Source organism: Vicia villosa, linkage group LG2, assembly GCF_029867415.1.
Source record: "Vicia villosa cultivar HV-30 ecotype Madison, WI linkage group LG2, Vvil1.0, whole genome shotgun sequence".
Taxonomy (NCBI): domain Eukaryota; kingdom Viridiplantae; phylum Streptophyta; class Magnoliopsida; order Fabales; family Fabaceae; genus Vicia; species Vicia villosa.
This window is the reverse complement of record NC_081181.1, coordinates 124,678,696-124,691,509: the sequence shown is the minus strand read 5'-3', so window position 1 is coordinate 124,691,509 and position 12,814 is coordinate 124,678,696. Positions and strand designations below refer to the sequence as shown.

At 29.6% G+C, this 12,814-nt stretch overlaps 2 protein-coding genes across 5 annotated transcripts; one reads left to right on the top strand and one right to left on the bottom strand.

The window, feature by feature from the left end:
* Window positions 1-841: 841 nt before the first annotated feature.
* LOC131651989 (protein S-acyltransferase 10) lies at window positions 842-6,743 on the top strand. 4 transcript variants are annotated; one of them, XM_058921746.1, is made up of 12 exons: window positions 842-1,158; window positions 1,297-1,411; window positions 2,213-2,287; window positions 2,541-2,612; window positions 2,727-2,864; window positions 2,940-2,973; window positions 3,406-3,515; window positions 4,033-4,119; window positions 4,699-4,782; window positions 5,270-5,335; window positions 5,544-5,755; window positions 6,390-6,743. In XM_058921746.1, the coding sequence occupies exons 1-11, from the start codon at window positions 1,095-1,097 to the stop codon at window positions 5,704-5,706; spliced, it is 1,008 nt and encodes a 335-aa protein (XP_058777729.1). In that variant the 5' UTR covers window positions 842-1,094; the 3' UTR covers window positions 5,707-5,755; window positions 6,390-6,743. The 4 variants fall into 4 exon arrangements, with proteins under 4 accessions (XP_058777729.1, XP_058777730.1, XP_058777728.1 ...); XM_058921747.1 differs by having other exon boundaries at window positions 6,393-6,742; XM_058921745.1 differs by lacking the exon at window positions 6,390-6,743 and adding an exon at window positions 6,018-6,373.
* Window positions 6,744-7,342: 599 nt separating this feature from the next.
* Window positions 7,343-12,814, bottom strand: LOC131651988 (lysine histidine transporter-like 8). Its single transcript, XM_058921743.1, has 5 exons — window positions 12,424-12,814; window positions 10,523-10,659; window positions 9,677-10,104; window positions 8,247-8,378; window positions 7,343-8,001 (listed from the first exon to the last, which is right to left on the bottom strand). The coding sequence occupies exons 1-5, from the start codon at window positions 12,774-12,776 to the stop codon at window positions 7,513-7,515; spliced, it is 1,539 nt and encodes a 512-aa protein (XP_058777726.1). The 5' UTR covers window positions 12,777-12,814; the 3' UTR covers window positions 7,343-7,512.

Sequence of the window (12,814 nt, the reverse complement as noted above, 5' to 3'; positions counted from 1 at the left end):
TACCGTTGGGCATTCCGCTTATCTTGAACACGGGGACAAAAGGATAAGAATAATATAAATATAAATATTTTAATATATATAAATATAAATATTTTTATTATATGAATTAGAAACAATAAGAATAATAAAAGAAATAAAATTAATTAGTTAATTAATAGAAAAATATTTGGATCCCCTCGGCCATGTAAGGATTTCCTCGGCCAATAAATTTAGAAAACCTCGAGATCCATTCTCCCACATTCCCTCGTACTACTCCACCACAGCCAATAATGTAAGTTCAATTCTACCCCGCAATTATAAGCGGCTAACACTAATAATATAATAATAATAATAATAATAATAATAATAATAATAATAATAATAATAATTATTATTATTATACTAAATTATAATCCTACAACTTCTCCCCTCCAAAAATTTTCCGTCAAATTTTCAATCAATAACAAATCATCATATAAATAATAATAATAATAATAATAATAATAATAATAATAATAATAATAATAATAATAATAATAATAATATATCTCTTAATCCTTCAATTTATGGATTAAGTGAAGAATAAATAAACATTTTCATTCTTAAAATTATAAGAATCATTAAATCTGATATCTTAATTTTGTAAAAAAAATGATAATTTAGTATTTTAATACTCTTTTACTATATCAAAATAAACACAACCCACATAAAATTGTTGTGGAAAATTGAAAACGATATTTTTTAAATTTAAAGATTAAATTAATATTTCGTAAATTAAAATTTATCGAACTTTAACATTAAAAAAAATCTAAAAGCAAAAAAAATAAATTTATTCATTTATTAGGTAACAACTAACAGTTTTGTTTTGTACCAGTTCATCATCTAATCAATCATCTGGCTTTTTCTCGACCTAGACCGACAGTTAGTGCTAAATCACGCCCAGGATGCGCACTACGCACCCACTCCATCGATTATTTGCGATAATCAGTTAAATTAACAGCTTCGACTCGTTCATTTTCTCGACAAATTTTCGTTCAACTGAGAAATTCATTTTCCCGGGAAACAAACAACCATTCTCTCTCATCTCCGATGCGAATCCGTTCCTCCCGCCGTCGATGACCGCCGTCGATCAAACAATGAATATCTGCTTCCGTAGTTTTCCCTGCCTTTCTGATCCCGGTGCGTTTCAATTTTCCCCCTTTTATTACACTCTGTTTTGTTACCTTTGTAGTTGATTTACCACTCGATTTCGTTTTTCTTGAATCTCTGTGGTGTAATTGTTTATTCAATTGATGAATTTCGGAACTTGAATTTTAGCTCAAAGGTCTTCGTCGTGCTTGAAGCTGGTCTTGCTCTTGACTCATCTGATTTATGCCGGTGTTCTTTTCTTATTTGATGGAGATTTGGTTGAGAAGACTAAGAGAGAACCGTGGTAGGTTTTCTCTTACCTCATACTATGTCAATTTTTTGGATTTTGTTGATTAGGTTGCAGTTTAATGGGAATGTGTATGAAAAATGAAATATTGTAACAACCGTGAGTTTCTATGTATCAGTTGAAATTAGGCATCTAATATGTCCATGAATATCCACAAGCTTACTAGTAATAAATATATTAAGTTAAAAGCTCTTGTAAGTGAAAAATCCATCGAAATGTGATCTTAGTTTAACTGAATAGTACTTGAGGTAGTTCAAAACTCACGTTAAACTGGCATGTAATGAATTCTTAAACACAATCAATTTTTTTATTATTATATAATTCTAACAACTTGGTACAAAGTGAAGGAATGATTTTTTCTATAATGGGTCTATTAGTTGTCTATTATTTCGCTCAGTGACAATGATCCTTCTGAGAAGGATATTATGCAGCATATTCTTTTCTCGCTTCTGTCGAGTAATATGAGCAGTAGGCTGAAGTCTGAATAAAATCTTTCACTTGTAAATCGATCAGTAATATTATGAACGTACTCCCACCGGCCCCCGTTTCAAAATAAATGTAGTTTTAGCAAATAAAATTTGTTTCAAAATGAATGTCTTCTCACTTTTTAATGTATAAATGATTCATATTTTTTCAATTGTGTCATTTTATTATTATTGTTACACTACTTCCAACCAATTAATAATGTTAATTTTGTAAGAGTATTATATCTTTTGACGTATCATTTAGTGCTTCCACGCAGTTTTAGATTACTGCTTCATATTCTTACTTTCTATTTTTAACTTGATTTTGTTTCAGGTTCACTGCTTTATACTTGCTGCTGTTTGTTGTTACATTAGGACAATACTATGCTATATCTGTTTCCAATCCAGGGTAATTTATTTCTTTATGGGTAGTAAAACAATTTATATCTATTGCCCTGATGTTTTATCAAGGACCATGCTTCTATCCAAATCGAGATTAATGATTTGGATAGAAGCGTGGTCCTTGATAGAACATTATGGTGAAAGTTGATCCATGTATCCGACCCCACCTAGCGGAATAAGATTTAGTTGTTGTAGATGGTGAAATAAATTTATATCATCCTGATGTAATTTATTTTCCTCTGCTACTTTCTAATGTACAGTTATGTTGTTGATGTCATGAAGAACTTTAATAAGAAAAACGTAGTACACAAAAAGACACCGGAAACAACAAAGTAAGAAACCATCCTTTCCCCTTCTAAAATTTATCATTTAAATAAGATTCTGATAACACATGAAGAAGTTCTCATCTAACTATTTATTTTCAAATTCCGAATGCTTAAGCAAAGTCAACCAGCTTCAAGCAAAAATGGAAGTGTTGTAATTTCCATCGAGGGGAGTCAGTCTGGAAAAAATGTTGCAGGAAGTAATGCAACACATTGGTCAAAGTTGGTGTCCGAATTGTATCCTCCTGGATCAACAGTCAGGTAAACATCCATCTATTAGATATCTGATTCCACCCACTGTCGATTTAGTTTTTATGAATAATTATTTCCTTGCAGAACATGGACGTGCACCTACTGCAATGTGGAGCAGGTATTACCAATAATGATATGTAATTTAATTTGTATTATGTCATGATATTGATAAGTAATTTTTTATTGCTTCTGCAATGCATATTTCAGTGATAGTGTGGCATTTGTTTGATGGTTTAAGCACTCAAATTCATTTTTTACAGCATGATATTAAACGCAGTACCATATAAGCATGAATTTGTCAAATCTGTTATGCTGGGTTGCATGCTTATAACATAAGCACGAGAACCAATATTTCTATAAAAATCTAAATGATGTATTGTACTTTACAAATTGCTATTTCCCTATGTTCTATACATTACTTTGAGCACATTATGAGTCCTTTTTTTAACTATGAATACTGGACATGTCTCCTTTCGCCATAACTTTGTGTTCTAATAATTTATCCTCTTGATTTTGATGCTCAATCATTTTGTTGGTGAACATTATGCAGCCTCCACGGGCAAAGCATTGTCATGATTGTGACAAATGTGTTCTTCAGTTTGATCATCACTGTGTTTGGCTTGGAAATTGCATTGGCCAGGGTAATCATTGCCAATTTTGGTGAGTCGATAATATTGAGATATGAAAATTCGTTTTTACCTAAAATGTAATACTAGCTTGGTGATATTTTTTAAACTATAACTAGTGATATTTGGCTGAAGTATAAATGTCCTGGAAATGCATTTGTTCACCACAAATTATCAGTAGTATCTTTTGTTTGTTTCATGATTCCTAATTTTCTAGTTGCAAAATGCGTCACTATTCATTTTCTTTTCAAAAAATAGAATCGAGTTTGATAAACTTAGAAGTATCTTGTTATCCTTGCACTATTCATTTATTTATTTTTACAACATATGTGCTTTTATTTTCCGATTGAGTTATATGTCCGACTAAGTACTATCCGGACTAAGTACTATCCTTAATGTACAATTTAACAGCTTTACACAAACTCTTATAAAAATGATAAATGGGAATTTTAGCTTTTGTTCTCCTTATAACAATTTTATATGTTCCTTTGCATCTTTCACAGACTTTTTTTTTATTATAAATTTTCCTCCTTTCTGGCAAAATACTTTAGGTGGTACCTTTGTGAAGAGACGGCAGTGTGCATCTGGACTGGCTTCTTGTATCTTTCACACCTGATGGCTCACATTACAATGGTTTGGTATGATTTCTTTAGATTGATTTAGGATGAATGTTAAAACTCATAGACTCTAAAATTAAAATGATGGAAAATCTTTATTAGTCAAATCATCCCTTCAGAAAAATGACATGTATATCAGGAGTTCGGGTGGGTGGGGATCTGTGGTCATACCCTCACAGTGTAGTTGATGATTCTGACCTTACCTTTTTGCAAAGGCTTATTTTCTCATTACACCAATGTAATGTTACCGGCTTCAGCTGGTGGTCATTAGGGATAAAAATCAGATAAATTAGTATTGGTGATGATTGTATACTTTTTCTATTCTAACAGGAACATGTACTTTGTATTATCTTTTTTATCATATTTTTTGTTATTGGTTGAGTTTCTTGTTGGTCTACTAGATAACCGAGGCTTTTTGTTTAGTGAGATTCACATGAAATTCACATCATGATACTTTGATGTAGAATATGTTGTTAGCATTCCTCTTGTACTTTATTATGAATTATGACTTCTGCCAAAATCCAAAGGAAGAAAGCCCAATCCTCCTATCTGTTCATTTTGTAATCTGAAATTGGATGCTCAATATTTTTTGGCTGTCAGGTGGCAGGATGCCATAATGATACTACTCTTGATCGCTCTGTCAATTTCACTTATTTTTCTGCTTCTCCTACTGCTGTTTCATAGGTAATACTTGTAATTATTTATGGTATAGTTATGTATCTTGCATCAGATTACACTTATATATCTTGCATCACCTTGATGTTGCACGATCAAGAAACCATGTATTTTATCTAATGAAGGCTAAATGGATCTATCTCTGGACCATAAAACATTTATTTCAAGGAGTTTAACTTAAATTCAGTTATCCTGATTTTTATTTGGGAGGTTTTGTGAATCAAATTTTAGAAGCCATTGCTAGAAAAAGTGTACCAAGTGTTTGAAAAATGGATGTATAGCAGAATGACCTCTTGGTTTATCAGTTGTGGAATGAGTTTGCTACCATTTGCATCTAATCTTAATATTAGGAGCTCATTATGTCAATATAACTATATGTGAAATACAATATCAACATTGTTCTTCCCCTTTTATACTTGGCGCTTTATCTCCACGGCGTTGACTTTATAGTTGAGCATACCCAGTAAGAACATCACTGTTATTTGTCTTTTTGCAGTTATCTAATTCTGACCAATCAGACTACCTATGAACTTGTAAGGAGAAGACGGATTTCTTATCTAAGGTTAGATAAGTAATCCTCTTAGGTTCTTGTATTATTTCATATTTTTAACCTAATAATCTAAAGACAGTATTTTGAGGAACGCAATTCTGTTTTGTGGTTGTTACATTGCTTTGAATGTTTCAGCTATACGTGTATGTTAATTGTAAATGGTTAGATGTTTGTTTTCCGGATATCTATGTTAAACATATTACGTTATATTAATCTGCAGGGGAATTCCAGAAAGAGTGCACCCTTTTAGTAAAGGAGTTTGCAGAAATATATACAGCTTCTGCTGCTCATACCGTTTTGAACCAATACCTACACCGCAAGAGATAGAGGAAAAGTCAAGGCAATACACATGCTCTGATGTGGCAACTTGCCGGTGTTGCTGATGGTTTAAGTTTTGTTCAAGTTGAAGTCCATTCGACCAACATTATATTTGTGAGTTCATAGAGTATGTCAACGTATCTGTTTGATTAGATGTTAACTTTAGGATATTATGGGTGCGGTTTCTCTATCTCTATCATTCATTCTTTGCTAATTTTCAAGGTCAATGTTTCAAGTATATTGTATAGTTGCACTGCGGTAGTATGTTATTTTGATTTTCACTTGTTCTTTTTTAGACTAGGATATTTAGCTAATATCAAACTGACTATTGTCACAAAATGCAAAGGACAATAATATTTAAGCTGCATATTTGCAGCAATTGACAGTTGAAGTGGCTACCTTTGCGATCATGCTTGTGTTAACATGCCGAGTGGCAAAAGAGTGACTTGGAAAATATCATAATTCCCTATTTATGTTTCCATTAAAGAGATCAGCAATCAAAGTTTACAACTCGCAATATTTGACATTTGACTCCGGCTTAGTTCTTTCAAAGTCTTTGTAGAACACAATACAGCTAATCATATTCATTTTGGGACTTGAGAAAAAGGGAGAAAACAGTGAAATTAGTTAGCTAGCTGGTCATGCAGTATTAAATTGTATTTTTGTTAAAATGTCAGTTATATAGCATTGGGCGATCTATAGCTTGTTGTGAAACTTCTTGATTTGATTATTTTACCCTGATGTATAGCAGAAGCAGAGAATTCCAGTTTGTTCCTAAAGCAGCCTCTCCAAGCTCTTCAGAACTAAACAACAGCATTATGAATCCCTGAGGAGAACTTATCAACTTTAATTTTTAATTATCTTCATTTCACAAAACATAAAATTATTGTTGCTATAAATAATCATTATTTAAAAAAAATCTTTTTTTTTTGCCTAAAGACAATTTTTGTTTCCAAAATACAAATGCCAATCTTGTTACCCACTAGGCATAGGGAATACTCAACTAAGTGCATGTTTAGATTGACGCATCAAAATTAATTCTAAAGATGTAGATTTGATTTTGCGTGATTTTGAGGTGTTTGGTTTATAAAAAGTAGAATTAATTCAGTCTTCAGAATTGATTCTATGTGAAGGTAGGATTTATATCTTGTGCCTTCAAAATTGATTCTGTATGATCTTTACACTGAAATTTATTATTTAACCTTATTTTTATATAAATGATCCAAACATAAATCAATTCAGCTAAACTCAATTGTGTTAAAATTAATTCTACTAAACTCAATTGAAACACACCAAATGTGTTATCATGAGGGCTTATGAAGAGCAAAATGGAATAAATATCAATCGGGGATAGATTTGAATAAGGGGAAATGTATTTGACACCTAGTATATGTTAAACCTAACAAATCATTTGTTAGGAAAATACTTTAAGAAAACTCTCAACTTAATTTACTAAAACTAAAAAGAAACTAAGGAAGAAAGTAAAACATTTTGAAAATTACACCAATTGATTATGACCAACATTTTCACTTTTCTATAGGAAAAAAAAGTCAACAAGACATTGTTGAAAAAATCTAACTTCCACAAAAAAGTCAATCCTTGAGGGAGATAGTAAGCTTAGTTTAACCTACTCACACATCTCACATTGACATTGGACACCTTTAACCATGCTTGCATGCTAAACTTTTTTTAATGGTGTATAACCTTAAAATATCACCAATATTATTATTTTAACATCAAAACCACATATAGCGGCATACAATTTTGAAATTTTGGGTACAAAGTTAAATACAACATGATCAATCATCATCTTAGTTTCCTCCAAATGTAATTTCCCTTATACTAGTTCTTTCCTCTTTATATGATTGAGACTACTTAGGGTTAAAAAAACTCACTTTAACACCAGTCTCAATGATAACATATATACTAGCACCAATCAATAAGCCACTAAGACCAATACCAAATGTTCCTAAGAACCAATTGAGACACCACATAACACTATACTTTTTTGGATTTTTCACTTTGAGCCACATGAAACATGGGTACGCTAATGTCACAGGCAATGCTACTCCTCCAATTAAACCAGCCAAGCTCGCCAAAAATGGCGTCGCCACTCCTACGAAGAAGGACACAAATCCAGAGAAGATTCGAATACTTGTTCTGAGCCACCATGGACATGGCCTATTCATCTTTTTTGTGTATTTTGATTCCATGTCATCGAAAATCGGCATGCTGTAGATTTGGAATGAACATAAACAATTCACTACTACGGAAAAACTGGTTAGTGCAAGCACAAACTTTGATATGTCATGAGAATGGAATTGGTATAGGGCAGTAAGCATTCCTCCATTAGCTGGAATCTGTAAAATTTGAAATATGAATAAATCATGTGAATGTTAAAATATTAATAGCTTTTTTTTTTTTAATCCCATGAGTAACAATTTCAAGTATTTCTGTCTTAAGTGTTCATCTCAGCGTAGTGACTGAAATTTCACTCTTGAGATAACGCAGATTCGAACCCATACTCGTGCAGTCAAATGTCTCTGCATCACTACTAACTAAATTGACTTCTAAATATGAATATTGTATGAGTAGGATGAATTACCAGTTGGCCATAAGCCCAATAGCCAGCAATGGCTACAGGAAATAAGCAAAAGGCAATGAGTGTGTAAGCAATTTTGACTCCTTTCCACATGGGTACGTGTGATGGATGCTTATCACTTGAAGGCATTGTAGCCTGCAACAAAAGATCTTTCATTAGAATCAAAAGATATTTCAACAATTAATTAGTCATTTAATTAACAATAAAAAGATTTTTTAGTAATCCATTTGTAATTAATAAGGCCTTTTAGTTTTTTCACAAGATCTTAAATAATTCTGCAAGTTGATTGTTGGCCTAACATATTGATACTAATAATTGATTTAGAGCTCAGTCGTTTAAACGAACTGCACTTCATTGAAGAGAAAGTACGCATTTACACTATCACAAATTTATGATTGTTTGATAGCATGAATTGCTCCTATGGATGATTTCCTAATTCTTTAGAGTGTGTTTGGATGAGGTAATTAGAAATTTTAAAGGAATTTAAAATTCAAAGCAATTCAAATGATTCAATTGAAATCCATTCATTTTAAATTATTTTATTTGGATGAAGTATTAAGGTAATTCATTGTTAGATTTTTGGGGTCATTTTTTATAAAATATAATTTTTTGGACCAACTTAAAAAATTGAAAAGTAGGGACCAAATTGCAATTTTTAAAAATTTGAAGGACCAAATTATAAATATTAAAAATTATTAAGGACCAATTTGCAATTTTTTAAATTTTTTGGGGTCAATTTTATAATTTTGGAAAATATGAGGGTCAATTTGTAAAATTTGAAGAAATAATAATAACAAATACATTCTATGGAACATGAGAGGAATTTCAAATTCTTTGATTTTTGGTGTCATTTCAAAATGATTAAATTTAACTTAGATGAAATACTCCATAAATTTCATTCATTTTAACAATTCTTCATTTTTGTATCCAAACAATGGATTTTCGTCAAATCATTTTAAATTCCCTCAAAAAATTACTTTCCCTCATTAAAATGCTTCATCCAAACACACTCTTAAGATATCAAACCGGATTTAATATTTGTTAATTCTTTAAGATATCTTAGTCTGTTTCGGCTTGACTAAAAGCAAATTTTAGATGGTAAATTATTTATCTCAACATCCCAACTACTTCATAATTCATATGGACCTATTAATCTTAAAAGGAAAAGTAACAACTTTTCAACTTTGAAAGCATTACTTCTATTCAACTGTCAACAAAACAATGTACTAGCCTATCTCAATACTACAAAAGTCAAAAGATGAAAAAGCAAAGAAACTTCAAATTAACACTTTAGCAAACAAATTTCTAACCAATGGCAACTAGTACTCTATAGATCAATAAACCAAAATTTCTTCTGTTCATTCTTATAATTCCATTTGTCACAAACTTAAAGAAAAAGTAATCAAAATGAACATAATATTATGATCAAATACCTGAATTTCAAGGATGAGATTGTGACCTCTAAATGCAAAGGCAATAATACCAAATGCATTAAGAACACCAAGAGTTTTTTCAACATTGTTCTCTCCCCTCACAGGATTATAATTCACACCTGGCAGAGTACCCTGTGCCACAGAAATCACCCAAATGGAGGTACAATACCCAACAGCAGTGACAGCTCCAATGAGGGAAACTCCTGCTATAGAATTCAAGTTTGGTAACTGAGACAAAACCACAGCTGCACATGTAAAAACCAAGTACCATTCCACAGTAGTCATAGGTTTGGAAGTGCATGATTCTCCACATACAATCTCGTAGAATGTTCTAGCTGTTGATCCTCCTATGATGATCAATGTAGTACATGTTCCTGCTGATAGGTACAATATTGGAAATAATGCTAGCAATTTTCCCCATTTCTCTCCTGCAACATACCATCCTAACACTTAATCAATTGATTTAGTCATTTTTTTTCCAATTAAAATTAATATTATTGTTTATAAATTGTCCCAACAGTTAGGACAATTGTTTGTAAAGTGACTAAAAATTTAATGAACAATACTACACCATGTTTTCAAAAGTATGTGTATACGTGAATAGTTCACCAATATTTTCATGTTACATGCCTGTCTTTTTATTACTGAATTCACATGCAAACTAGGCATGAAGCTAGGAACAATCAATATTTTTTTGTATGAAAATGACATCTATAGTTTACATTTCCACCTAAAATTTGTTGCTTTAGGTGAATATCTCTTATTGTATTTAATTAAATAAAATAAAAATAGTATATAGTATAATTTTTTTTGAAAGAAATAAATGGAGAGTTGGAGACATCATACCGAAAGTAGCAAAACAGAGTTCAAGGTATCGATTATAACGAACACCATCCTCCCTTGATTCATGAAGATGAACAAGTAACCATAAAGTGTAAAGCTGCCAAATGAATGCTATAGTCAAACTTATTATTCCCCATGTCCTGCAACCAATTACACACTTTGTTTTATTAACATTAATTTAACACCATGCGTCTGAAAATGATTGATTATAAGTTTGATTAAAATTTAATAAACGGTAATCCTAGAGTATTTGAAGGAGATGACATAGTTAAGTAGTAGTGTATTCACTTCTATTATAAATATTAAATTAAAATTCATACGAATAAAATTAATTAAATAATATATTTAAACTAATAATAATAATAATAATAATAATAATAATAATAATAATAATAATTATTATTATTATTATTATTATTAGTATTGATATTGTATTGAAAATTGAAATAAGTTTTTAGATTTTTTTACAAATAATCAAGTTATTTTGGAAAAAATTAAACATAATAAAAATAGTTGAGATACTAGAAGCTTATTATTATAATACAAATAGTCAAACATGAGTCACTCTTTTCTTTACATTTAAACATAATAGATTTATGTGTATGAAATAACTTAATTAATTAATTAATTAATATGTGCTAGTTGAAATAAATAAATGTAAACGGCTAATTAAATATTTTGCGATATTATTTATTTATTTTTATGTATTAATGTAAATAAATTATTGAGATTTATAAATTAATAACTTTATTTTAAAAAACATAAGCGACTTTAATTTTCTAAAATTTAAATTATTCATTATTATTATTATTTGTATTATAAATAAAATGTAAATATAAATTTTTCAAAGAAAATTGAATGTTTAATGACAAATTATTATATTTTGAAATGAAAAAAGTAAATAATTTTTGTACTGACATATAAATGATTATATATCATTAACTATTAACTATTTGTTTTATGTAAATAATGAGATATAAAAATTAATTTATAAAAATACCAACTATAAATTATAAATTTTGAATAAAATATAGACTGGTGTAAAAGACTAAATAATTTTATAAATTATCAAACAAAATTATTATATTAAATATTAAGTTTTGAAATTATATTTTTTGACTGGAAGTATTGAGACTATTATTATGATAATGATTTATAAAATGAATTAATAAGTTTATCTTATTGAATATTAATTTTGTATACAAATAATATTTTAATTTTAGATATTGTAAGTAAAATATATGTTACTACGAGTAAAGAAATAATGCTAATTGCTATGCAAACTATGAGTTGTCGTTTATATATATATATATATATATATATATATATATATATATATATATATATATATATATATATATATATATATATATATATATATATATATATATATATATATATATATATAAAACAAAATGGGAAACATGTGAAGTGAACTGCTTTGAAAATCTTGAGTATCATGAAATTATTTCTAAGCAGTAGTCTAAGTGTGTGTTATAAGCTTTATTACACTTGACTAATGATATTATATATATCAACATGATTAAAATGCATAGATTTCATTAAAATATGTCCAAAATAAACTATTAATTACTCAAGTTTCTCAATCATCTTTTATTATTTTATTATACTCAATGATTGAGAATTTTAATTGATAACAATATAATAGTATTTCTAGAAATTAGTATACATTGTAAAAAATTTAATTATCAATAATATAAAAAATATTTTATACTGCTATTCAATTATGTCATATCATACAAATACATTATTATATTGAAAAAAATCTTCTAGTAGTAGCATGAAGGAGAAAAACAATGCCAATGAATCTGAAAAAAAGGATAAATATTCACAAGGCAATGAATTTCTTAAGTAAAATATTGACAATTAAATGAAAAACTTACCAACCAAGAATAGTGAAAGCAACAGGAAGAATAAGAGCTTGAATACCAATCCCAGAACAAAGAGTATGAAAAGCAGCATAATATTTGTTACCATTCCTAGACTCAGTTATTGGTAACCAAGCATCTTGAGGATTAAGCTTTGTTAGTTTCAAAGCTTTTCTCACAGGACTTGCCAGAGGAGTGAGATTAAACCTTGGTGGAGTGAAAGGCATTCTTGGTGTTTTGTTCTTTGGATGTGGTGTGTCTTCATTTTCTGAATGAAGAAGTGGTGATCTTGTGAGAGAGGGTGAGTATTGAAGCTGAGAAGGTGGACATGACACTGATGGTGATTTGATTTCCTTTGTTTCAGCCATGTTCACTCTCTTCTCTTAGCCTTTTGTGCTGCATTTTG

What these genes read in the sequence shown, in the direction of transcription:
- LOC131651989 (XM_058921746.1), top strand. Translation starts at nt 1,095, where the DNA reads ATGACCGCCGTCGATCAAACAATGAATATCTGCTTCCGTAGTTTTCCC. An exon ending in AAGACACCGGAAACAACAAA is followed by an intron (nt 2,613 to 2,726) that starts GTAAGAAACCAT and finishes GCTTAAGCAAAG; the next exon opens with TCAACCAGCTTCAAGCAAAA. An exon ending in GGTAATCATTGCCAATTTTG is followed by an intron (nt 3,516 to 4,032) that starts GTGAGTCGATAA and finishes AAAATACTTTAG; the next exon opens with GTGGTACCTTTGTGAAGAGA.
- LOC131651988 (XM_058921743.1), bottom strand. Translation starts at nt 12,776, where the DNA reads ATGGCTGAAACAAAGGAAATCAAATCACCATCAGTGTCATGTCCACCT. An exon ending in ATCTCATCCTTGAAATTCAG is followed by an intron (nt 8,379 to 9,676) that starts GTATTTGATCAT and finishes CTTTTGTTGCAG; the next exon opens with GCTACAATGCCTTCAAGTGA. An exon ending in ATTGGGCTTATGGCCAACTG is followed by an intron (nt 8,002 to 8,246) that starts GTAATTCATCCT and finishes CAAATTTTACAG; the next exon opens with ATTCCAGCTAATGGAGGAAT.